The sequence below is a fragment of the Epinephelus fuscoguttatus genome, linkage group LG3 (genome assembly GCF_011397635.1).
Source record: "Epinephelus fuscoguttatus linkage group LG3, E.fuscoguttatus.final_Chr_v1".
NCBI classification, from domain to species: domain Eukaryota; kingdom Metazoa; phylum Chordata; class Actinopteri; order Perciformes; family Serranidae; genus Epinephelus; species Epinephelus fuscoguttatus.
This window is the reverse complement of record NC_064754.1, coordinates 4,853,355-4,881,344: the sequence shown is the minus strand read 5'-3', so window position 1 is coordinate 4,881,344 and position 27,990 is coordinate 4,853,355. Positions and strand designations below refer to the sequence as shown.

Here is a 27,990-nt window from a genome sequence, read left to right as displayed (position 1 = left end):
TTACTTAGGGATGGGACAATTTTGTCCGAATGTTTATTTTAACATAAAACATGACATGTTTGTCGCGTGGTGGAGACGAGAACAGAACTGAGAGATACCTCACGTTTGTTGCTAAATTTTCTTGGTGATTTTGTGTTTCTCACTCTGCCTCAATTCCCATCCTGCCGAATTTGACAAACATTACGCATAAAATACACCCAGCCACCTCGTAGGTACTGGCATGTATCGTTTACAGCCGTGCCACAAAATCTTGGTTAATAGCCAATTTCTTTTTAATTTTCACTTCCCCATACTGTCCATGGTACAGTGACAGCTAGCTAGCAGACATCGGATCCTCTGCTCTGAGCAGCTCTACCAGAAACAAAATATGAGTGTTGTTTGCTCTGAGCTGCCTGATGTTAATCCAAGAGGCACTCAGTTAATTATTTAAAAAAAGGATATACATACATACATACATACATACATACATATAAATATATATATATATATATATATATATATATATATATACATATGTGGCCAAGTATTTGAGGTCTGAAGCCCGGTTGTTCAATTAATGAATTTCAAATTGCACTTTTTTTCCGTTGTTGGCCAGTGACATCCCTTTTCTTATGTTAGACTTTTTTTTAATAAACTTTAATCATTTAATGCGAGTACGTGAATATAGAAGTCACTTAAAAGGCCCATCCCTAATTTTAATACCAACAACAGCCTTATTTTTAGATGTTTTAAGTCTTTTTTAAAGACTTTTATTAAATTTTTTTTTAATGATGCAGAACAACCACCGCTCCACACCACTGGCTTGGTCTTGGCAAGGTGCTGGAAACATCACTAAGTCTGGACTAGTAGAGAAAGATTTCCACACACTTACATCTATGCAGTGTTTTACTGTATGTAGACTGAAAGCTCAACAGTAAAGTAAAACAAGTGTGTGGAAATCTTTTTCCACCAGTTAAGACTTTCTTTTAAATGACTTTTTAAGTTTTTGCTGTTGTGAAACATGGCCCTTAAATTTTTCTCACGTAAATTTCAAATTTATGGTGTAGTAGGCAAATTGAAGCCTTTTAATAATAATTACTCCACAATAATCTAATATGAGTACTTGAATACAGAAGTTACTTAAAATGCCCATCCCTAATTTTATACTAATTAAGGTCTGATTTTTAGATTAATGTTTTAAAACTTTTTCAGATCCACAGGAACTTTGATAATGAACTCGATGACATCTCACAAGCCTGATTTTTGTAAAAAGATTTAAATCCGGAAAAAAAAATCAACTTAAATATGACCAGATTCTGGTGTGTTTAGTTGCTGACATAAAGCAGTTTTTCAGAAAACTCCCAAACCTTGTCAACAGCTACCTACTGTACAGTAGGTACATGGCTGTCTGCCAGAATGATTTTTAAATCAACCATTCTGAGGCACATTCAGAAACTTTCAAATTCTTCATGGTAGTTTGAATTTCTGCAGCTGTGTCATGAAGCTCTTTCATCCTAACACAATCATTACAACTGTAGCTTCAGCATGTGGAATGCATTGTGTGGTGCATAAGAAGATGGCGGTGTTATCAAAAAAGTAACATCATAGCGTGTTATGAGAAACAGATTTACATCAGCTTGACTTGGCAAAAAACTACACGAGGAGACATTTCTTTCCATCCAGCGATCCAACAAATTATGGGCACTCTCAGGCCGTTTGACACCTGAAATTCATTTGCGTAAAACACAGTCGGTGTAAATGTCAGCTCAGACAAATATATGCATGTTGTGGTTTGGACTTACAGCAGCTCCAGAGAGGCCAGGCCATCAAACACTCCGCTGGGCAGCTCGGTGATCTTATTACCATACAGAACTCTGCACACAAAGATGTTTTTGTTTTTTCTTATGAATTCATACATATTCAATTAGTGTGTTACCACTTACTACCATGTTTCATCATCAATTTGCATCATCATAAACAACGGAAGACTTTTATTCCATTGGTAAAACGTTTAGATGGCTTCACACTCCAAAGCAGCCCAAACAAAAACACATTCACACACAGCCACAACAGAATACATTAATGCCAGACACATACAGCACAGGCATATGTACACACACTTACATATATACACACAGACCCACAGGCCACCCGCTGTGATTATGTCCTGATGTTTCAGAAAGAATCTCTGTTTACAGAGAGCAGGCGCCACTTTTGAATTATTCATACTGACAGACACACAAACACACGCATGCGGTGCAGACATATGGAGGTATAGACAGGCATAATACAGACATATGTAAACACATATTGGTAGAGGCACTCTCATAACACTTCAACAGTTTATTCACACACACCGTGACACTGTGTGTGTTACTCACAGGGAGTTGAGAGCTCGGAGGCCATGGAAAGCATCAGGAGCGATCTCAGATATCTGGTTGTTACTCAGGTCTCTGGGAATGAAACAGGTAACACACACACACACACACACACACACACACACACTTTTAGTCACAGCAGCCAAAAAAACAGTCCGCTTCATCTTTGTTTTGATGTGAAAGCAGAGACTGTTGTCGCATCTCTCTGTAACCCATTACAGCAGGGATCTTTGTCATCCTTGATTGCAACTTCACCTTAAATAAACAAATTAAATCAGTTGTTCCTTCTTGTTTATATCACCTCAGGAACATGTCAAAGATTAGATCATTACAAAAACTCTGGAAACCATTATTCATGAATTCATTATTTCCTGTCTTGTCTACAAAAGAATCTCTTTCCTGTTTTGTTTAAAATTCTGCTGCCGGGGTTGTGACTTGACCTACAAAACAATCCTTGTATGCCAAGACTGGCTTCCCTTTGCTTTTAGAATTAATCTTAAAGAGTTATCAACAACTTTTACTGAGTTGTGAACACCTTATATTCCTCCTTGCTCCATATTATCTGCTGATACTTTACTGCTAGTTGTTCCAACTTGGAGATTTGGTCACAAGACTCTGGACTCCTACAGTCTGAAACTTCCTGCCTGCGGACATCAAGGCAGCGAGAGCAGAATTCTCTTTCAAATAACTCACTTTTTCAGCTTTTAAGTGAGTATTTTCCTAACTTGCTTATAACTGGTTGTTTTCATCTGTGTTTGTGATTATTTTATTATTTGAAATGTATTTACTTCAATCTAAATGTTTTAGAGCTTTGTTTAAACCTGTGTGCGTTGTTGTAAGTGTCATAATAAATAAAGTGAAATATTATTGAGGGATTAAAGGAATACGTCACAAACAAAGTGATTATTTGTTTATCAATTACTTGTATTACCTTGAATTTATAAAAAAAACCCAATCTATTTCTGGCACACCTCCACAGTGAACAGACGGTCCAAAAAAATTGCATGAATTGTAGACGTGGACCATGATCAACAAGAGCAGAACTTTATCAAAACATTTGTTGACTAAATCTATCCTTCCATCCATTTTCACCTGCTTATCCAGGGTCAGGTCATGGGGGCAGCCGGCTGAGCAAAGTACTCAAGACGTCCCTCTCCCCAGCAACACTTTCCAGTTGCTCCTGGGGAATCATGAGGCATTCCCAGGCCAGATGAAAGATATATAATCCTTACAGCATGTTCTATGTCGGCCTTAAAGCCTCCTACCAGTTGGACGTGCCCAGAAAACCTCTGACCAGAGGCGCTAAGGAGGCATACGAATCAGATGCGCGAACCATCTCAACTGACCACTTTTGATGTGAAAGAGCAGGAGCTCTACTCTGAGCTAAAACATTCCAATTCAAAACACACTAGTACAAACAGTGTCGTGCACGGTTGAGTAGTGGGCCTGTGTACCCGCATGCATTTGTACTCTGCTCAAAAGGAGTTCAAATGCACGCGAGTGCTCAGGCGCCCTCAGGGCGTGCTACTCGTAGGCGGAAGTGTTTTGAATAGTAATGTTTTAGCAAAAATGCATGTGTTTGGGAAGTACTGAGCACACGATCAGATAAATGAGACTTGGATTATAAAGCAAGAGTTGTTTGTAAATGTAAATTGTAAATCATTTTGATACAGTTTTGCTGTTGTGAAACATGACCCTTAAAGGGAAATTTCGGTTTATTTCAACCTGTCTCCTATCGTCCTAAATTTGTTTCAAGTGACTAGTGACATAAAAATAATAGTTAGCATGTTAGCCGTTAGCCTAGATACAGCCGGGGTGCATAGTAGCGTCAGACCTGATAAAACGTAAGTGAACGGTGCAAAGTTAGTCCACTAAACAAGCTTTTCTTCCACAAAGACCGCCTCATATCGTTAGGATAAATGTCAGAGAACATATAGAAAATGATATGTAAACGTGTTGTCTTACCTTACCGGTGTGGTGCCGTGTTTGTTTATCATCTAGCTCTGCTTTCCAAAGCATGGCCGAAATATCGCGAGAACAAGCAGCGATCTCAAAACGTGCCTGAAATCTCACAAGCTCTAGATAAAGCCCAGCTGGATACTACTCCAGGTGGAGGTGTCTCGTCCTCGGTCACATCCAGACCTTGATAATAAGGCTGCAACCGGTCCCATTCCTTGCAACAGAGGCATTCCTCTTCTGTGGGCACTGTGGCACAGCATTCACAGGTACACCACCAATCTCCAGAGCTACTCAGCCTTGCAGCAGCCATTCCTCCTCTCTCGTCCTCTACCTGTTGTGCCTCTCTTTCTCTCCTCCTCCGTTCTTCAATTTCATGAAGCTCTTCGTCAGTGTATTCTGGCTCAAATAAATAAGGGCGGCCATCAAACTCTGCAAAGTCCTCCACAAAGTCTAAGTCTGGCAAAAAGTCAGCCATTATTCTATAAATCTTTCAGAAAATAAATGAATTAGCTTTTCAGGTTACTGGCCGATTCTGCCTTCCAGCTGTTGCTGCTTGTTCTCACAAGATTTCGGCCGTGCTTTGGAAAGCAGAGCTAGATGGTAAACAAACATGGCAGCACACCGGTAAGGTAAGACAACACGTTTACATGTCATTTTCTATATGTTCTCTGACATTTATCCTAACGATATGAGGCGGTCTTTGTGGAAAAAAAGCTTGTTTAGTGGACTAACTTTGCACTTGAAGTATGCCCGTTCACTTACGTTTTAACAGGTCTGACGCTACTATGCACCCCGGCTGTATCTAGGCTAACGGCTAACATGCTAACTATTATTTTTATGTCACTAGTCACTTGAAATAAATTTAGGACGATAGGAGACAGGTTGAAATAAACCGAAATTTCCCTTTGATTACTTAAATTCCTGAAGAATGTTTCACTTTTTTGGATTCTCCATTTAACATGGGGTGCATGTGAGAAAAGCAAAGTTTCACAGATTCAAGGTAACACACAGTAAGTAACTGACTTGCAGGTACAGTATTCCTTTAGCAGATGAGAAAGTGTTTAATAGTGCATTTGTTTTCTTCATGTGATACATTCTGGGGTCAAACATACATGAATGGTTTTATTGTTCATTTTTCTAATCCCCAAATCAAATCAAATCAAAACCATTTATAAAACTGAGAAACCCCACTGTATGTGAAAGGCTGGTTCTCAGAGAGCGAGTGCAGTTCTGCTTAAGTTTTTAAATCTCTGATTTAGTCTGGCCGAGCCAAACCACAGCATGTCAGATTATAAAATCCTTGTTCTGCTGCCACATGTCAGTCGCTCAACTGTCACAATAAATTTTAAGACAAACCACTTAAACCAGCCTGGTAATGTAATCAACCCCCGTCTAGGCTTGGGACAGTCTCACAGTGATGATGTAAGAGGATGGGGGGGGGATAAGATTGAGAGGAAAAGGAAAACCACACAGAGACAAAGATGGAGAGAGAGAATGTCTGAGGATGGAAATGGGCAGAGGAAGAGAGAGAGAGAAGGAAGCAGTGAGAGTGAACAGAATAAAGCCACAAAGAAAGAGGAGAAAACTAAAATAGGGTACAAAGCTAGGAACATTATTATTGTGGTCAGATGAGTATTTTAAACACATTCACCAGATCACAATGATATACGTCTCATTCGTCATGCAAGACCCTAAAACGGCCTCTGATGGGGACTGCATCTGACATAAATCAAGTGCTCCTCCATGCTGAAAATCCACTGGGGCTGTTTGTTATGTCGAGCAGGAAAACCACAGCTCGGTGAACAGTGGAGACAGAGGAAGGAGAGAGCGATCCAGTTGGCAGATCAGAGTTTAAAACACTGACATTTTCCCAGAGGCACTGGCCCTCTGGAGGAAGACATGCTGTGATCGCATTGGTTGAGTTGAAACTTAAGGGGTGGAGCTATAAAACCACAGCTTCTCTGGCTACATGGTGTTAGTCTAGCTGACTTTCAACCTAGCTCCTGTAAAGAAAAATGTATATTTAATCACTTCATGTCATAATAATCATAATTATACTGCAAATCATGGAAGCTAAGGGAAATATTTTAGTGCTGATGTTTAACTTCTTGAGCAAAAAAAACCCAACCTCACTATTACAACATGAAAGACTTTAAATCAAGTGATAAATAAATATATCTTCGTTTGAAAAATTAACTCTTAATTTTAGAGTATTCACAAGTCACTAAATCTGTATAACTTGGTTTTAAAAAGTGGCTGTCAACATCTGAGGTGGACCTGAAATGCCATTAAATCTTCCACAAAAATGTTCAACATTCTATGAAAATGCAAGGGTATCTAGGACATGACAAAACCATACACCCCAGCCCCTCCACAACACTCTGCTACTGCCAATTGGCTTGCTACTCCCTCACTATGAAGGGGCGGGGGGGACTACCACTCAGAAAAATCACGACTGTTTACTGTCCAGGCTCCACAATGGTGAAACAAACTCCCCATGGACATAAAGAAAGCAGAAACTCTACACATCTTCCATTCTTCCATCACAGACTGAAAACTCATTTGCTCAGACTGCACATTTAAAGAATAAAAATAAAAATGTCTGTTATTGTCTTTAAATGTTGAACTTAAAGGTCCAGTGTGTAAGATTGGGGAGATTTAATGACATCTAGTGGTGAGGGTGGGAGATTGCAACAAGCTGAAACTTCTCCTGATTAGAATTCCTTCAGCGTTCATAATTCAGGAGGTTTTTGCAGAGAGCTGAAATTATCCACAAAACAAACAGGCCAAGTGATTAAAAATGGTCAAAACACTGTATATCGCATTTTCATGTTACTAATCAGTGCGTCTCTGAAGCTGTTTCGCATGTCGGAGACCCACAATGAACCCAGCACCTGCTGATGTCTGCTGACCTTTTCTCTGAACTTAAGATCCAGACGTTCAGGAGGTTTTTTTTTACCAGAGGGGTATTCCAGGTAGAAGGTTCAACAAACTCCGAGTCTAATCCTGAACTCTGAGTTGACTCAGTATCTGGTTCCAGAGCAGCTGATTTGAAATTATCTTTGATTTGAGGTTGGTGGCTTAGTGGATAGAGCAGGCGTCCCATACATATGGCTTATGCAGCGGCCCGGGTTCAACTCCGGCCTGTGGCACCTTACTGCATGTTACTCCCTTTGTCTCTCTCCCGCTTTCCCGCTTAACTGTCCTGTCAATTTAAGGCAAAATGCCACCCCCAAAAAATATTAAAAAAGAATCCTTGCTAATTTCCGCAGCTATTTTAAGCACATATAGATGGTTGATGACTTATTTGAAATCTGAATCCTTTAAAAACTATCATACCCAAGAACTGAACCCGCTTTCTGGAATACCCCGCAGGAGCTGAATAATCCACAGAGGTCTCCTTCTCTCCAAAATAAACAAACCAGGTGATTAAAGGCGCTGTATGTAAGAATGTGGCCAAAACGGTTACTGCACTCAAATTCAAAATACTGCCGTGAGTCGTATCCGTCCCCCCTCCCCTACAGATTCGAGGTTGCTGGACAGCGGCACGCTGGAGACTGATTTGTTTGCCTACGGGCGGCTGCCGTGGCAGGGCCGCGTCGCTGCGTCCTTGATCTTCAGCTTTTCAGCGTACCGTTTGTGCAAGTCCAGCTTCTCTGCTGCTAACGCTGCTGCCGGGATACAGCTGAGGAGGAGCCAGCTGCTAATGCTATGTACCAGGACACTGCTCATGCTGCTTGCCGTGCTGCTGTAGCTCAGTCATAACTGTAACTGATGCTGAGACTCTACTGACTGCGTGACTGGTAGACGGCGGTGGGTGGCGCAACAGGCCAAAACACAAATTCAAAACATAAACATGACTTGCGGACTGTAAAAATGTTTTTTAAATACGAATATTCTGGCTGTACTATTGCTGTCCGTGAGATCAGTATGTTATATGAACATTATTCCTTACTCTCTGTGACATATTAGGAGGATTTTACGACTATTTGCTTTATATTTCTTACATATAGCTCCTTTAAAACCAGTAAAAGCACTGAATAAAACAGTGTTGTGATAAAAATCAGTGTTTTTCAGACACCATTCGTTGCGGTGGCGCTTCCCACCATGGCTGATGCGTAAATGCAAACACACAAATGGCACTTTGGCAAACTCTGAGGACGAGGATCTGCTCCCTATGTAGATATAACCGGCCCATTCTAAGGTAACAAAAACACAATCATGCTTTTTTTCAGATGATTATTCACTAAAGAAAACATACTTTTAATATTCAATTCTGCCAATATATCCCCCTAAATCCTACACACTGGATCAAAGCAGTTGAGCATATTTGATAAAACTGATGTACTTGCATGATTCATGCAATTTTTGTTGCTGAGTTCTGTAGGGATGATGTTTATTGGCAGGCCAACCCAGAAGTTAGCGTTGCCCTCAAAAAGCCAGTGGGATTTTTCCATTGGATTTTGGGTTACTGCAGAAAATAAGTTGCCAACAAAAGTTTACGATACTTACGTGTTTTGTTCAGCGAGATAATCCTCACAAATGGACGCCACTGTCATGATTTTTTAAGCGGAAATGCAATTGCCAAAAGTTAAAAGCTAACATTTGGCTATACATAAATGACCTCACGTACACAACGAGGCTGTAAAACCGTGTTCAGCGTGATGAGGTTCTGTAGTGTCATTTAGCCACTCGTTAACCTTTTTCACGAAAGGCTTCAAAATTTACAAGTGTGGTATTTACTGACATATTTTATGTTTTAGAACTAAATGTGAAAATCTCTAAAGCCTATGTTAACAAGAAATCTGATTTTTGGCGTCTAACAAAACAAAAAAAAACACTGATTGTTAGTCACTTTAGGTAAAAGGTTGAGCTAAATAAATGTATTGCAAGTTTTCACAGACTAATTAAGTCTGCAGAATCTGATTCAAAAATTAAATTTCCAAATTGAGGACTTCTCATGACTGGTTTTCGCTGCCCACTTCTGGAGGCAGCAGACTATGCAAGGCAGCCCACGTGTCCTTCTCTCCAGCGCCTTTTTCTGAGGCCTTCCCAGACCAGATGTGATGTACCGTACATACATGCCCTTCTGTGTGTTCTCACTCTGGGTCTCCTCCCAGTTAACCTCATCTGGCTAAGGGTTCACTCACTGCTGCCTAACAGGCCAAAGATGGGAAAAAATCAGCGATATTCACCCAAAAAAGGTTCTTGAACCCAAACTGCTATTTATCAGTGAGTTTGTTTTCAGAAGACTCACATTCGACGAAGCTTCTTGTAGGAGGTGAAGGCGCCCGGAGGAACAGACTTGATGCCATTCTGCTCCAATCGACTAGAGAGGCAGCAAGAGAAGCAGAGAGAGAAAGAGTGAGACAGACATTAATAATTTGACTCCTGTAGGTTGTTATACACCACAGCATGGCTGCCAGCTGGATGTTACTTCCATCAACTGGACTGTCTGTAGTTTCCATTCAAAGTCCTCAGACATTTGTCCACATGCAGCATTAATTCAAGACACATTACTTGATATAGCATGATGATATTTTTTTAACAAGATGCTGCAGATCAGCAATGTTGCAAATTCTGAAGAGTAATTTTTGGGACAGTGTCACTGCTTCAAATGTGATTTTTTATTTATCCCAGGAAGATGCCCAGACCATTCTATACTCATGACTACTTGTCAGTTCAGTGCTAAAGGACATAAAGCTCATTCTACTTGTAAGTTGTCTCAGTTGAATGTAAACTTGGGATACTCACATCTCCGTCATGGCCTCAGGGAGGTGGGCAGGGATGGCAGTAAGGCCCCTCCCTCGACAGTCCACGATGTTGTTGCTGCAGGAACACATGGGAGGACAGGAGCCCGATGCCAGGCTGCACGGCTGAACAAAGGCACTGCCGCCGTGCCCTGTGAACAAACAAGTAAAACTAACTTTGACTCCCTCACCCACAAGTGAACCTCAGTGTGTTGTTGTCACTGGGCTGCCGTACCTGAGCAGGCGAAGTCGCTCTTGCGCAGCTCTGCGAGGTTGAGGCCCCTCAGCGTGGGAGGAGAGCTGCACTGAGTGTAGAGGCCTAAAGCCGCCCGCTGCCGCAGCCACGGAGACAGCCAGGCCAGGTGACAGTCACAGCGTAGAGAGTTAGAGTGAAGACGACTGGGAGGGAAGATCAGGGGTAGAAGTGCGAGGGAGGGAAAGAGGACAGGTGGGAGTGAAGGAGGGAGGAAAAAGTGGAAAAGGGAGGAAAGGAATGATGTGAAAGGACAGAAGGCAGAGAATGGGAACATATGGGGAAGGAGGGAAGAGTGCGACGAAAAGAAAGGAGGAAATTGAAAGAGGAAGGAAAGCAAGGTAAGAAAGAAGGGAACAAATAAAGAAGGAGGGTGTAAAAAGAAGCCAAAGAAGAGACGGAATATGTAAAAGGAGTGGATTGGTGGGAGAAAATAACAAGGTGGGGAAGTATTGAGAAAGGAAATTAACCACAATATACAGAGAAAGGAGAAATAAAAGAATGAAATAAAGAAGGAGAGACGAAAAAATAAGAAACAAGTACTGGTAAGTGTCTGTCTGTGCTGTCACTGTGGTTGTTTCCAGAGTGAACAATGTGGCATTCTGGGTAACGTAGTGCATTGAAATGAAGGACTCACAAGGTGCGGAGCTTCGGCATGTGGTTGAAACTGGAGACTGGAATAGTACTGATGTTGTTGTTGTTCAGCGTTCTGGGAGAAAGAGAGATATGGAGATAGAGAAAAAGGGAGCGAGGGAGGAAAAGAAAGAAACAGTCAAATGGAAGAGAGGAATAAAAATAACAGGAAGCAGAGAGTGGTGGGAGAAATCATAATCGAGTAGAAAGGAGAAAGAAAGAGAGAGACATGAAGAAGAAAGTGGGGATAAAAAGGCAAAACATGAACAAATAGTGACACCAGGAAAAGAAATAGATAAAAGAAGAGATATAACAAGAAGAAGTGAGAGACATGCCAAACAATCTGTATTTGAAAGACTCCATGCTTTAAGTTTTACTCACAGTACTTCCAGAGATCGCAGAGCTCTGAACGCCCCCTCCTCGATACAGCTGATGTGGTTTTTATCCAGCTGACTGGTAATGAAAGGAACACAACACCAGAATGATATTTAGTCAGTTAAGCCGACCAAGTAATCAATCTACTGATCAATCTTTTGCAGGTTACTTGATGGGGACCTTCATGAATGATGCTTTCCCTTATCTAGTGTCTTAAAGGAAATGGCCACCTTAGAATGAAAATACAGACAGTACTTACTGACCCTCATGCCGATGACAAATGAAACGAGACTCGAGAACTAGCACCATCACTAGCCATCAGCTAGTCTCACACAAGTTGCCATGTACACACATTTCCTTTAATATAAAGTGTCACAATAAAGATGTTCATATTAAGTGTGATGTGAAATGTGGTTTTAAATAATGAGGTAAAGATATGTAGAAGCAATCCCTGTGAGCAAAAACATCAGGCTTCAGATCGTTCTGAAAACTCTGTTCCAAACAGTTGTTGCTACTGGATGACATATACATTTCTTATTACACGGCTCTATTAAATGCTGTATTCTGATTGGTCAGTAGCGGCATTCTGCGGTCTGATATTACTGTGTAATGACCGCTGCTAGTAGCAACGGTCATTACACACAGTTGCTATGTAGCCCAGCGTTTCTAGGGATGCTGCCCTGCAACACTGCAGCTGTCAAACAACTTCCGAGGGAAAAAACAAACAGAAGTCTATTCCCCTGTCGGGAGTTATTTTCCCAGTATTCACCTGCTCATTATACATTATCCCTTACGTAATGAGTGGATCCTAAAGCGTTTAAAAAATATATTAGTTTCAACCGAACTGGAGGGAAAAAAAAGCGTTGCAGAAAGTCGTTTCTGTGGGCTACAGCAACACTAAACCCCTGAGCTTGCCTGAGAAGGACTGAATGCGCAAACCTGCTATTTTTAAATATCTCATTGAGACAGACTCTCACTGCAGCCTGTTACATTTTGTTCCAGACATGGGGGAAAGTTACACACACAGTCACCTTCAAGTCTCAAACAAGTCCCAAGTTAGTTGCAGTGACAATCAAGCAAGTCAAGTCAAGTTCCTGCTATAAGTCAAGCAAGTCAAGTCGAGTCATTGCTCAGGTCAAGCAAGTGACAAGTCAAGTCATATGCCACACACAGCAAACATCTCCTCACGATCCACTAGCTTCATGTCCTCTGAATATGCTGTGAAAAAGTCCGGTCTCTGTAGGAAGCCCAGGCTCCGCAAATGGCAACAAAAACATTTGGGTCCAGGCTGCACCAACCAGCCAGCATGAGACCAGCGAAAGCAGGCACACACGCATATGAACGTGGTGCCCATGTCTTACGGTCTCGCACAAGTGCACACACTCTAAAAACTACTAGGACTCTAAAACTTCACTTGAGCCTCCCTCGGCATATGGGTGAGTAGATAATGGCTGAATTTTCATTGTTGGGTGCACTATCACTTTAAGTAGTGAGTGGATATTTAAGTGTTGGGAAAAAAAAGCATCGCAGAATGTCATTCCTGTGGTTTACGGAAACACTAAACCCCTGACCTTGCGTGAGAAGGACTAAAACTAAAATGCAAGGACACTGCAGCCATTACATTTTGTTCTGAAAATGTTGGTGTGCAACCGTGTTACGTTTACGATAAACAAGATGCAGACTTCCATCTGTGTCACCGCTGATGAGGAAATACAGCGAGTGCTGGACAGAGCAGTGAGTGATTTAAGAGTACTGTTTGTGGTTGAAATGCTAAACAGATGTATAGTCTAGGTACCATGTCTGAAGGGTTATTTTTGGTTCCAAAGGTACCATACCGAAAGTGTTTGGTAAAAACGTTACTCTAGTGTTTACATTATGTAGCCAACACTACCAAATGAAGCAACATGCTAACGTCAGGGAAACATTGAATCTTGGGTGCCAATGTTGTAAATTTCTCCACGATTTCGGATCATTTCCTGCTGGAACATTTCCGGTTGTGTTAAGAAGCTTTAATTGGTGGAAAGTGCTGCTATTCTCCGTTACAGCCATTCCTTGGCTGCAATGATGATGCAGAGATGCCAAGATACGATAAACCTGAAGACGATAACCAATCAGAGCAGAGTGGGCTTATTCGGGATGGGGGGCTTTAAGAGACAGATGCAAAGTGTTTCAGACAGGGGGTGAAAACAGGTGTTCCTGCTCAGACAGTATGAGGAAAATTATGTGTTTTTTTGCCATTAAAGCATATAAACATGTTCTAGTAGAAACCAAAAATACAAGTATGAACCTGGAAATAGGCATAATGCAGTAGGTCGTATTTAAGTTCAAACATACTGGTGCATCTTACAATACCCAGTCTCTCTCTATGAACTAGATATACACTGGAAGATACTGCAGATGTGAAATCTTAATCATGTGTGTGATGCTTACAGTTCAATTGCTTTTTTACAGGATCAGACTATTGTTACCACTGCTTGTTTGTGTGTGCATGTGTTTGTGTGTGAGTATGTCGTAGTGTATACTTTCACACACAGGTTTTTGAGGTCCGTGGCTCCTCTGAAGGCCCTCCTTGGGATGGCCTGGATGCTGTTTTCACTCAGGTCCCTGGAAAACAAAGAAACAGAGAGAGAAACTTCCTGTTGAGTGACACTGAAAATACATGCTTTCGTTCTTTTAACTCATGAATTCTACTTTTTTATTATTATTTATTTAATCTCATTATTCAATGGTGCGTAGGCAATATTGTGTCGTTGTTTGGCTGATGCCAGTAAAGCACACTAAAAGCCTCCATATCTTCTTCTCCATCTGTTACAGCCAGCTGACTTACTGGGAAGCAAGTACATTTAAAGGAGAAGGTGAATAAACATTTAAAACAGTCTGAAAAAGACAGGTTAGACAAAACATCTAAACAGTGTATGAATTTACTGCATTATAAAAAAAAAGAAAAAGTTGTAGATCTTAATATCCGGTAGTGTTTCCGGCCTCTGTGCTTATAAACATTGGGTCATCCTGCAGCATCCACCCACTGTCAGTCCACTAAATCTAAATTTCAGGCTGATCCGCGCCATTACCAGCTAGTTTCAAACCAATCTAAGCATCAGTTCCTCTTTATCTTAATGTTGTTTTCCCCTCTAGCCCAGAGGGAACTGAGGGAGGCGTGCAGCAACCAAGATTGCCTAGAGACCAGAGAGGGTCGCACGTGCTATGACAGGCCGGCTTCATACTGCCCAAAAGGAGGATGAGTAGAGAGAGATACGATGTTACAGCTAGAAAGACCGTAAGGTAAGAACGGATGAACAACAGCAACCACAATAACAGAACCAGGCTGATAAAGGCAAAACCAAAGGGATAAAACTGTGTGTGTGTGTGTGTGTGTGTGTGTGTGTGTGTGTGTGTGTGTGTGTGTGTGTGTGTGTGTGTGTGTCAGATAGACCACAGAAGAGGACGTACATCACTCTGCCTGCCCTGGAGGACCTCAGACACACTCCATTAACGTCAGGGTCAAACCAGAGAGCCTGACGGAGGAGGAAACACCCACTTACTGAGACATGCACTGCTGATATGATATACTGTTTGACATCCAGCCTCGAAACACTCTCTTCGTGAGAGCAGATTTAATTTACACAGCACAACGTAACACTGAATGTGAGAATTACTGGTTTCTGCAGAACAGGACGGTCAAGACAAGAGACAATCAGTAAAGTAGTAGCTGTCTATATTCCATTGTAGCAGTAAGAGCTGGTGTTTTCTTCAGGGACATATAGTGTTTTACTACTGATGTGTGTTGTGATGATATCTTTATCTTTTAACTGCTGTCCTTCTATTTATTAACACCATACTATAATACAGTAAGTTTTTTTATTGTCATTGCAATGTCAACTTGTGCAATAAATACATCACGAAAGACTGTGATACAGTAACAACGTATTTAATTACATCCTGTCTGTAGGCGGGTTCAACAATAAGGATTGCTTGATGGCCCGGGCCAGTAAAGAGGTACTTTGGTCCCAAACCGGCCTGTGCTCAAAAACGCGAGTGAGCAAGTGACATATGCTTTTTGCTCTACTTTTCAAGACTTCGCTCTGCTCTGTCTGTGTCTGTCTTTGCAAAACAACAGACACAGGGAAGCTTTTCCACTTCAAAGATGATGTGGCGGTCAATCCTAAAACAACATAGGAGTTGAAATGCAAAAGAGCGTTCAATGGGTCTTGGAGAAAAACATATGACTGGGCTGAGAATGATGACTGGCGTTATAAGAGTAGTGTAGACAGAGACAGAGAGGATGGTGGTGAATGCCCTCAGAACAGTCAGGTGTTAGTGATCGGAGCAGAGAACAAATTAACAGTAAACTTGTCAAGTGATAGTAAATGTACTGTGGAGATTTCCTAAAGATATACATATGTACACCGATCAGCCAAGACATTAAAGAGATGCCATTATCTACTCACCCATATGCCGAGGGAGGCTCAGGTGAAGTTTTAAAGTCCTCACATCCCTTGCAGAGATCCAAGGGGAGAGAGGAGGTAGCAACACAACTCCACTTAATGCAGGCTTACGACGCCCTAGATTCAAACGTCCAAAAACACATAACTGAAACCACAAAATATCTCCATACTGCTCGTCTGTAGTGATCCAAGTGTCCTGAAGCCCCGACATAAAAAGTTAGTGTACAGAGAGGCAGTTAGAGCTGCAGGCTACAATGAGGCTAAAAACAGAGTTCAAATGATGTTTTTCCAAACAACTTTTTATGTCGGGGCTTCAGGACACTTGGATCACTACGGACGAGCAGTATGGAGATATTTTGTGGTTTCAATTATGTGTTTTTGGACGTTTGAATCTGGGTCGCCGTCAGCCTCCATTAGGTGGAGTTGTGTTGCTACCTCCTCTCCCCTTGGATCTCCGCAAGGGATGTGAGGACTCTAAAACTTCACCTGAGCCTCCCTCGGCATATGGGTGAGTAGATAATGGCTGAATTTTCATTGTTGGGTGCACTATCACTTTAAAACCAGTGACAGGTGAACTGAATAACATCAATCATCTCAGTACACTGCAGTCCTCTGCCGGGAAACTTTGGATCCTGGCATTCATGTGGATGCCACTTGACATCTATGGGACATGACTCAAAACTCACACAGCTCAAAGGATCCATCGCCAATGCCCTGGTTCCAGATACCACAGCACACCCCACCATGGATCAAGGGTACCTCTGGGGTACCAGTATGTCCCACAAATGCTCAGTCAGATTGGGATTTGGGGAATTTGGAGGCCAGGTCGATGCCTTGAGCTATTTGTCACGTTCGTTCGTTATCACAATATTTCATGAGTTTATCCCATAACACACATTTTCCTCTTATCGTGCAGCACTAAGTTTTATTTCGGCTACAGCGCTGTCTCTGTCGAAGGATCAGCGGTAAACCAGAGGCCTCGTTTGTGTGGCCAAACCAGAGGAAGTATCATGGAGAGGTCAGCGGTTAAAAGCAGCAAGACAGCTTGGAATAAAATGAAAACTTGACACTGTCTGAGGTCTGTGATGAAAGCAGAGGTATCACTGAGTCTTTGAAGCATAAAGCTCTGCAGTGTCTGAGACACGAAACAACCAGTGAAGGAGGTGTTGAGGGATATACAGAGTGACGGAAAAGTGACAGACACAATGAAAACGTGTGAGGTGGTGCATGATACAGGGCGATACAGGATGAACAAGAACATACATTAAAAGGGTAAAATAGTTAGAGAGGAGGTGGTTTAGTGTCTGATCCCGGTGGAGACCCCAGAGCTGACCCAGAACACACAGTGAAGTGATTATATCCCCAGTAAATGGAGGATGGGACTGTCTGTGGTACTTTGCTTAATGCCGCCACCTAAACCCAGATGAGCAATGAAAGCGAATTAGCAACCAGCAAATAAAGGGAAATGAAATTGAGTGGGAAGGAGAGAAAGTAAGAGACGGTATAAAGGTCAGCGAGAAAGAAGAAATACGCTGCCAACAACACAGAGGAGAGTTGGAGCAGAAGAGAGGGATTGTTATGGTGATAGAGACAAAGAGAGAAATGGAGGCTTGATGGAAAGAGACAGAGGAGAAAAGAGATGAAGTCAGTTACCCAAACAGTTTTTCTGCTTCATTTCAGAGAGAGCTCAAGGCCAGTGAACCAAACTAACCCTTTTCTTTTCTGTCTGTGCCTCTCTGCTCACTTCCAGTACACTTTATATCCACTCTTAGAAAGCCCATATTGTTAAAAGGATTTCAGTTCTGTTTGTCACAAATAATGTATTCATTTGAAACACAAAGAAAGAACAAAACAGAGCTCGGCTACCAAACAGTATCGCCGATGCGACAGTCTGTGGTTTCATTGCTTCAACCTTGAAAAGCTGTGTTTCTTTAACGGGACAATGTCTGGAAGCTCTTTACAGCGTGTTTTTAAACTTTCAGTTCAGTCTGAATCTGAATCAGCAATGTAAAGTGGAGATGAAGCACTGAACAATATGACTGTGGTTCATTTGATTTTTACTTTAGGCAAAATGTGGCACTGCAATCAAACTTGATTTCCATCTAGATTTGCTAGCTACTAGATAGCATTTCAGTTTTTTACCAGCAGGGCGAAACCATCTTTCAACAACAACCTAGCTGTTCCTCGTTTTGGACCTGGTTCTTCTGTTATTCACCAGGAGGAGCTGCGGAGGTAGCCTTGGTAAACTTGGTAGTGTAAAACATGTTTTGTTCTTTAATGATTGTTTTGTTCTCTGAAAATATGGTTTTTACGGCCAGTATATGAGATATTTTGAGAAGAGGAGTGACTTTTCAGCAGAAGCGCCTGACAGGTGGATCACCAATGTAAGTCAACCTTACTTGCTGTTTTGAAGAACTGGAGTCTGGAATTAGTTGTATGGATACAATTGGGGGAGGAGCCATAACAAAAGTGGTGCGAAGTAAACAGAGTCAAACTTTTTGTTTATGATCTAAATTGAGACTATCACCAGATGATTTCGACGCTGAGCTAGAAGCTTTTTGTTTCCAAATTCTACTGAGAAGCCAGCAAGATCTTGGAGGCGTCTCCACGTCAAGGATAAAAGTCTGTTATGCGCACTAAGAAGAGGCTGGGCTGACAAATGCAAAACCAATCTGGCATCACTAGCAATCTAACCCGACACATACAGGGAAACGGGACAAGTTTAAGCGTTTAAAGTGTCTGTGACAGTTCTGATGGTGAGTCATACTGTTTGCTTATTTTTATGATACTTCATGATGCAGAAATTGACTTCTAGGTGTTGCTCATGATATAAGGTGGCTTGTGGACGTTACCACTGGGTTAGTGTAGTGTTAACTGCAACATGATGACATTAACATAACGTTACAAGCATCTCGCATTACTGTTGTGGTTTGAAAACTTGATGGAGACAGTGGTAGAGCACATATTTCATGTGTAGAAGTTTTTTGTGTGGTTTGCCAGCTGCAGTAACTTCTTTTAAATGTAGTCATGCACCAACCAACGCACTGACTTTCAAGTTCAGGCATCCTTTCAGTTTCATGTAGCTGCTGTCATCAAACTTTGTGTACAAAGGAACTCTGGTGCGGTTGGTTTGTGGTGAGAACGTGTTCCAACCTGGATGTGAACCAACTGCAGTCACATGACACATTGTTTGGGTTAAACATGAGCATGTTACAGTCCTGGAGGATTATTAATGTGCACCTCCTCCTGTACTGCCTTAATATGCACATTCAGCACATCCAATGCATCAAAACATTGTTTTCTAGTTGGAGCCGCGCCTCGTTTTCAAACTGTATGGTTTGACTAAAATGAACAATGACAGCAATATAGTCCACGATGAGCAGCGCTAAAATCAACCTGCGTAGTTGTCCCTCCATTGTGACATTAGAAAGTGTCACATTTATCTTGCAAGTGTACTCTTCTTCAACGTTTGCTTTACTTCCTGGATTTTTCCCACATGGAAATTCTGACCAATCAAGAGCAGCTTTCTCACACAAGGCATTTGATCTGGTCCGCTTGTAAATGCTGCCGTGAGAACATGAACCAACTCTAGGCAATTATACAACTTTGGAACAACATGAGTCCCTGATTCAGACCAAAGCAACACAACTCTAGGCCTGAAAGCATCATCAATCAGTCTGAAGAACACTGTTATACTTCGCGTTCCTAAACAACCATTCTCGTGATGTCACCAAATAGCTTCTTGAAAGATGGCTGCATCCTGCTGTCGGAAAAGTGAAATATTAAGTAGTTTTCTAGCAAATCTAGGTGGATATTAAGTGTGATGGCAGTGTTATATCTTGGCCAAAGATCAAACTAAGTACAGTTAAATTGTTTTGTGATTCACTTCCACTCTAATGGAACAATAACATACAGTAGCCAATTAAAAAAAAAGAAGAAGAAGTAAAATTAGATGTGATGGCTGACTATTTTCTTCTTAGTAAACTGGTTAGGGAAGGACATAATAAGAGGTAACAATATAAGAAAGACACAGACAATACATAAAATTCTTCTGTCTTTAAAAAACAGAACTGTAAGATATCCAAAATATGAACATGAACAGAGCCAATTCCTTTAACAGCAGGGAAAATAAATCTGTGTTTGTGGCAGAGCAGTGAACACACTGGGCAGGACAGATTAATCTAAACAAAACCAAAGACTGGTGAGCAGCATGATAAATGTCCTCACATAAAAAAATAAGCCATCTTGACAAATGTAAGCAGTCTATTTGGCTGACAGTCCGCCGCTGTGACCATTTCAGCATCAAATTTACTGCCTTCATTATTAGTTCTGCCCTACTGGGTTTTATTTCATAAAGTGTACTCTTGTATTTCTGCAGATGTTTCCGCAGACAGTCATAGGTGCAGATTATATGGTTGCTTGGGAGCTCAGGCACCAACAGGCGATTGTAAGCACCCACAGGGAAATCATACTGTCAGCTGACAATATTGAGATAATTGGGTATAGTAGAGAACAGGCTGAGCAGAGTTTTAACTGTGAGCTAAACCTGCGTCCATTCCCATATTAAGATGCTTTTGGTGTCCAGACAGTCCCCTTTAGGCCTCACACAGTGATATAAAGCACGTCATTTTGCATCAGCTTGTGAAGCGCTGCTGTCTGACCTAAGTGGCTCTAACAAGGCCTCAATAGCTGTAGCAGAGGTCCAGTAAATGTATCTGGCATAATTCAATTCAACTCAATTTTATTTATAAAGCCCAATATCACAAATCACAATTTGCCTCACAGGGCTTTACAGCATACGACATCCCTCTGTCCTTATGACCCTCGCAGCGGATCAGGAAAAACTCCCCAAAAAAACCCTTTAACGGGGAAAAAAAACGGTAGAAACCTCAGGAAGAGCAACTGAGGAGGGATCCCTCTTCCAGGACGGACAGACATGCAATAGATGTCGTACAGAACAGATCAGCATAACAAATTAACAGTAATCCATATGACACAGGGAGAGAGAGAGAGAGAGAGAGAGAGAGAGAGATGCAGGTAATGACAGTAGCTTACAACAATATTATTGAAATTAATAATATTGTAGTTATAGTTCTGGCTACTGCGGTACAATATGTTGAAAGTATGTATTAATACCTGGCAGTATACAAGTGTGACAATAGTCATATGTGTATAATAACAGTAGAAGTATGACTAATGACTAATGATGGCAGCAGCAGCAGGAGGCATCTGGCGGGACCACGGCAGCAGCACAACCACACACGTCACGCTGTCCAGGCACCGCTGTGATATGAGTTAATCTGAGAGACAGTGGAGCACAAAGGCTCCGGAGAAGAAGCCGAGTTAGTGACATCCAGAATGGCCGAGTTAGCAAGATGCAGTAATAGGACGAGAGAGAGAGAGAGAGAGAGAGAGAGAGAGAGAGAGAGAGAAGGAGAGAAGGTGCCCAGTGTATTATAGGGGGGTCCTCCGGCAGACTAGGCCTAAGTCAGCCTAACTAGGGGCTGGTACAGGGCAAGCCTGAGCCAGCCCTAACTATAAGCTTTATCAAAGAGGAAAGTCTTAAGTCTAGTCTTAAATGTGGAGACGGTGTCTGCCTCCCAGACCGTAACAGGAAGATGATTCCACAAGAGAGGAGCCTGATAGCTGAAGGCTCTGGCTCCTGATCTACTTTTGGAGACTTTAGGGACCACGAGTAACCCTGCGTTCTCAGAGCGCAGTGTTCTGGTGGGATAATATGGCACTATGAGCTCTCTAAGATATGATGGAGCTTGACCATTTAGAGCTTTATAAGTTAACAGTAGGATTTTAAATTCAATTCTGGATTTTACAGGGAGCCAGTGCAGAGAAGCTAAAACAGGAGGAATATGATCTCGTTTCTTAGTTCCTGTTAGTACACGTGCTGCTGCATTCTGAATTAGCTGGAGAGTTTTTAAGGACTTACTAGAGCTACCTGATAATAGAGAGTTACAGTAATCCAGCCTTGAGGTAACAAAAGCGTGGACCAATTTTTCTGCATCTTTCCGGGTGAGGATAGGCCTAATTTTCGCAATATTACGCAGATGAAAAAATGCAGTCCGTGAGATTTGTTTTAAATGAGAATTAAAAGACAAATCTTGATCAAATATCACTCCGAGGTTTCTTATGGTAGTGCTAGAGGCAAGAGCAATGCCATCTAGAGAAACTATGTCATCAGATAAAGAGTCTCTGAGTTGTTTGGGGCCAAGAACAATAACTTCAGTTTTGTCTGAATTTAACATCAGGAAATTGGTGCTCATCCAAGTTTTTATGTCTTTAAGGCAATTATGGAGTTTAGTTAATTGATACATCCTGTCCATTAACATCTAAATATTGAAGACACAGTTCACTCAAGAACAATATAAACTGTGTACAGGGTTGGAAATAAACTTTTTGTCCACTTGCCATTTTGGCTGATGGATTCCATTATCTACCGGCAACTCAAGAAATTACCATTGTGTTTTTTTTGGCTGCTGAGTAAAGACATTCTAGCAGCCACATATATTTTACTAGCATTTGACTGGTGCTAATATCCAACCCTGTGTATATAGGACCCATCTCCCTATAAGCTCTCTATTGTTCCAGAAAAATGGTGGTGTTAAAGGTACGCTATGCACGATTGTAGGTTACTGTTCGTAAACACGCTTGCCAGCAAAGTGAAAATAAAAGCCAACCCCAGTTTCCCTCTCATTTCGCTTTTTGTCTTGCTGTATTTTGTTTTTGTGTCTCTTGGATGTCTGATGCATACGGTCTGGCACCTGGTCACTATTTCTTTAGAAAGCCCTGACTTCACCTGAGCACTGTGGGCATACATGCCTATAAACATCTTGAACAAAGAAACTAAAAAAATACTGGCAGAGGACAGATTCTCCACAGAAAAATGCACAGCCACACACTTCTAGTGGGCCCTAAGTGATGATTGCAAGGGTCTACTTCTGTATGAGTCTATACATTGATTTAAAGGAAAATCCTGCATCGTATATCCGCCTGAGACCTGAACTTTATTTTGGTGTGTATTTTTAATTTCTCCTAGCTGTTTGGGATCAGTAGAACCCATTCAGTATAAAAAACTAAACACTGTCATTGATAATAAAGTCCCAATGTTTTCAAACGAGACAACAATAAAGTCCTAGTGTCCTCAAACGCTACCACGAGATGGCACAAAAATTGTCCATGAACAAGTACAACAGGTCTAAGTTAGGCAGAATGAAGTATAAGGTGCAGTAAACCCAAAATGTGATGTCTTCATCGTCAACGAAAGAAATTCCTGTGCGGCATTATCCAAGTGTCTTTTATCAGTTACAACGGGTTCACACTGGACGCGGAAGCGCAACGGTTTTCTGTGGAACACTCCCCGCATCCTTTTCGCGCCTATTTTTACCAGTTGGGCTGATCACACTGGACATGCCGAGGCCCTGAGCTCCATGGCCGGCTTGTGATCTGCAGTGATTGTTTTTGTGTCTATTCTCACTTTCCTGCAAGCGAATCTGGCAAGAAAACACACTGATAATCTATTCCGGACATTATTGAGGATCTGATTATGATAAATAATTAAATATGCATTTCGTGCTTCCACATATTCCACAGTTGAGTTTAAACAGAGAGCGAGATAGACGAGCAAAGGCACACATACACGCACACAAACAAGAAGACTGAGACAGAGCTTTACATGTGGTTAGAAAAGAGCAGAGGAGAAGAATCGCTTGTTGAGCAGCACAGAGAAATGCACTTCTGGTATAAACAGCCGGGCCTGATGAGTGGAATACTGACATATTGGGGAACTTGCGCATCCACGGTGAACATGGCGTTAGTGGGCTAAAGGAAATTCAAATACAACTATTTTCACTAAACTACTGCGAAACAAAGCATCTTCAGATTATCCTCCTGTGAAGGAATTTGTGCGTGAATCACAACAACTCCCTTCACAGGAAATGCTTTCTTTAGCAGTAGTTAAACGAAAGTGTTAGTGTCTGGATTTCCATGATAGAGCTGAGTACCTAACAGAGTTTACATTGTTTTGGGTGAACTATTACTTGAATACATTGGCAACCTATGGGAAATAATATTGGAGCCTTTGAAAGCAATGACATTATGCAAATCAAACAAATATTCCAAAAAACGCTAAATAACCAGCTGTGCCTTCCAAAGTCTAAAGTAAAACTGAAACACGACAAACTAAGACAACGTGGTGGAAGGAAGCCGATGTGACAAAGAAAGTCCGGAACATAAATAAACCAGGAGCCGGTCTGCAGGTGCAAGATAAACAGAAAATGAAGCTGCACAAGGGTTCAGTATCAATGGCTTATTTTTCACCCGCCAGGTCGAGCAAGTGAGTCAGAAATCTAGTTGCTCAAAGTTACTTTTTACTTGCCCTATATAAAAATTGTTTTATTTATCGGCTGTTATCAAAAAACAAGTACGACTAATTGTGCAGCTCTCATCAGAAATGAGAAGAAAGTGAGATGGCTCACTCCTTAGCTTCATCCATCGTCAACTCTGGATCAGACAAGAAAGAATTAAACAGTAAACACAATTTTTTCCTTGCCCAATCAGACAAGTGAGTTGCCCAATGTGGCATTTTCCTTGCTCTGGGCAATCCTTATTGTTGAACCCTGAGCACACAAGCTGCTCTCATGTATCTATATGTTTCAACAAGGCCGTCTTCATCAGGGTTTTTAACACACACATGTAAACCAAACACCTTTTAACCTGACTATTAATGAATATTTGTATAATTACTCACGTAAGTACTTTACACGCTTGATAAGACAGCTTTCCTCTCATGTCTACACACACACACACACACACACACACACACACACACACACACACACACACCAATATTAAAGATGCTTTCCCATCAGGTTGTCAAGATATCTGTTGCCAGGACTCCAGAGGGCTGGATATGATGTTTACTGGAGGGAAACATAGACTGGTCACAGCTGGATGTGTGTGTGTGTGAGTGCGTGTGTGTGTAGACAGTAGGTAGTCTCATAATATTTGCTCTCTCTCACTCCTACTATCTCCTCTATTCATGTTCTGATCCGTTCTGTCATCCGTTGTGTCCGTGTCCTGCCTCCCCTCCATCCTTCCTCGCTATTCTTCATCCCCTCATTGTTCCGCCGTCTCCCCTGTCGTTTCAATATCCTCCTCCCTCCCTCCGTGCTTCCCTCCCTGCTCACAGCGGAGGGTGAGAAAGGTAAACTTTCCCACTCGTTTCCCTGCTCGTCTTCTACTCGTCACTTCTCCGTCCATCCATCTCTCCCGACTGGGGGTCAAACACGGGTTAGTTTCAGACATGCAGTGCAACTTTCCCTTTCTGACACTTGATTTAACCAGTGGTCCACTTGGTGACCTTTCCTGCTATCGTTTTGTTTCCTATAATCTGTTATATTCTTTAAATCTTTTAGGAATATGCTGTGATGGTCAGAAAGATGTCAGGTAGCAGCAGAGAGAAATGTCCCATCACAACTCAAAGTGTCGTCTGAGTTGCAGCCCAGTTACGACTGTCTTTACATCTGATGCTTTTTGAGTGGATTGGATATGTATCCGATATCAAAAAAAGCCAAGTCTTCTGTTAATGCACCAGAGACGCACTACAATCTGATTGCTCAAACAACCTCAAGGACGTCAAAAGGCATTCTAGCAAGAAGCATCTGCAAACTGTCCTCCTCCTCAAGCATAACCACGTCAGTAAGGTGGTAGTAACATCTGCAGGGTCTTTACTGATGGCAGCTAAAGTCAGTTAGGGTCTCAGGTTGTCTGAAGGGCTGTGATTTTAGCCTGTAGGGAGGCCTATATGTCACTACATCACCTCCATGAGAAGACTATCCTAGAGCAGTGGTTTCCAATTGGTGGGTCGCGGTCAAAAAAGCAGGTCATGGGTCCACTCTGAATGGACCTCAATTGACTTGCAAACGTTTCAGGTTTGTAAAAAACTTTATTTTTTACAAACCTGACACATCTTTATTTGAAGCAGAGTGAATTTCTGGCACAAGCTTTTATTTTGAAGTGCTGTTTCCTGTTGTAGAGTGAGTGAATAACAGACAACTACTTAACAAAGATGGCACTTAGCTCGACAAGATGGGCAAACGCGAGTATGACGCTGAATATATAAACGGTGTGGACATTAAACTAATGACGAAGGAGGATTCTGGAGCCCCTGGCTGGACCAGGTGGGAACCACTGACCTAGAAGGCACTTTATCATACTTCATCTACCACTGGGGAATCCAAGACGACATCTTTGCAGCGTAATTATTTTTCAAACATGGCGGGCAAACATTAATTTAGATTAGATAAGACCAAATTGACTTTACTGTCCACCCCAGTGATAATATGTCTTTGACTTCTCCCAAGTACAGCCAGGTACATCAAATACACATAACACAACAAACCATTAAAAACATACAAATACACAGTGTACACAGTGCCAATGGGCAGGCAGCAGCAAATGTTTTATATAAATAATAAAAGAAAGCACATTAAATAACAAGTTGCCTGCAGCAGTGCAATCATACAATGCCTCTATGAAGGCTCAGGGAATAAAAGACTTCTTATATATGTTCCAGCTGGTCCTTGGGACCCTAAATTGACAGCCAGGTGGCAGCCCCTCAGACTGAGTGTAGTCTACGTGAGGTATCTGCAATTATATAATTGGCCTTCCAGCGCACACAGCGCTGTCAAACATATTGCAGAGTTATTTCTGTGAGTTGCCAGTCACCTTCTCTGCGATATTAACAATCTTGGAGAGCTTGTTTTTGCTTTTGGCAATCAAGTTTCTGCACCGTGACGTCTTTATCAACATACTGTGTCAGCACTTAAAAACTAACAAGAAACAACAAAAAACTAAGACATGACGACACTGAAGTTTCTGTGGTGGCTTATTATTCACGGACCATGCATAATTAACCTCATGTGTCCTTGGGGGCACGTGGCAGTTCCCAATCAGCACAAAACAGTATCAGAGCACACTCTGGGTATACTACACTATACATACTGCACCCTAATGTGTTACCACTGTCTTATTCACACACAAACACTGACTACATCACTCACACTCTCACGGACACACACACAAACACACAAACTGTCTTGTTTGACCTCCATCCAGGCAGGTCAGCAGACAGTCAGAGCAACAACATGGTTAATATTTTATCATCATAGTCTGGTCCCCTCCTCAACCTGACACACACAAACACACACCATACAAACAATTTAAATAAGTTATCACCTACACAACCGAAATATCCTGAGAAACAGGAAAGGACGGTGAAAAGAGAACGAAAGAAGAAGAAGGAGAAGAGGAAGAGCAAAGTCAAAATGAACTGAAGGGGCGACCCGACTGACTGTGGAGAGAAAATAAAGTTAAAACCAGATGTGCAGCACAAAAAAACAATAAATGTCTGAACTGTTGCAGCATTAGAATGCAGACAACTGTGGTTGCCTGGAAAACCACAGTTAAAGAGGATGACCTTAAAGAGACCTGACAGTGACAAACACACCCCCGTGATTGTTAGAGATATCCTGAGGGATGTGTGCAGAGAAATGAAGAAAGAGCAAAAAACGAAACTTCATTTGAGTGTGTGCGTAAGAGAGAAGAGAAGAAATTGGGTTTTTATGTTTCAAGACGCCAAAGATGAGACATTTACAGACCTTTGACTGCAACACGTGAGTTAAAGGAAATAAAGTTTTATATTAGAGGACTAATTCAGTAAAAATTTGTCTTTTGAGTATCAAACACTTGTCAACCGTCACTCTGAAAAGAAAAAGAAACTTCTCAAACCACTCCTGCAGCAATACACTTCTCCACTGTTGATCTGTACATTAAATAAAAAGTGAAGGGAAGTCTTAATGCCACAGATTACATATTATTTTTAGACAATATTGTGCTTTAAACTTTGTGGTTTGGAGGAGACACTATTCTGTTTTAACTGTGAGCAAAACCTGGTCCGTGAAGAAACGGTTTTCCCACATTGGTGTGGAAGCAGAGACCATAGATGCAGACGTCTGAAGTTGCCTCTCTGTCATCTCTGCTAAATTCAGGGCTATACCCAACTCAGAATTATGTCAGTCGAATCAGATTCAGCCATTTAATACGAATATTTGACTTTTTTTTTCCATACAAAGTTTAAAGTTTGAACGAGGCTCAGCGAGACCTTCAACAGTAGCAGGTAACAGTGGCATTCACGTAATACATAA

General features: G+C 41.6%; 1 protein-coding gene across 1 annotated transcript in view; it reads right to left on the bottom strand.

The window, feature by feature from the left end:
• The window catches only part of slit1b (slit homolog 1b (Drosophila)), a 118,055-nt gene that overhangs the window by 47,716 nt on the left and 42,349 nt on the right, over positions 1–27,990 (bottom strand). Inside the window, exons 5-12 of the mRNA XM_049570777.1 lie at positions 13,860–13,931; positions 11,334–11,405; positions 10,957–11,028; positions 10,302–10,465; positions 10,071–10,218; positions 9,574–9,645; positions 2,361–2,432; positions 1,782–1,853 (exon numbers count right to left, since the gene is read on the bottom strand). Of these exons, the coding sequence (XP_049426734.1) occupies positions 1,782–1,853; positions 2,361–2,432; positions 9,574–9,645; positions 10,071–10,218; positions 10,302–10,465; positions 10,957–11,028; positions 11,334–11,405; positions 13,860–13,931 (744 nt within the window). The remainder of the gene's footprint in view (positions 1–1,781; positions 1,854–2,360; positions 2,433–9,573; positions 9,646–10,070; positions 10,219–10,301; positions 10,466–10,956; positions 11,029–11,333; positions 11,406–13,859; positions 13,932–27,990) is intronic.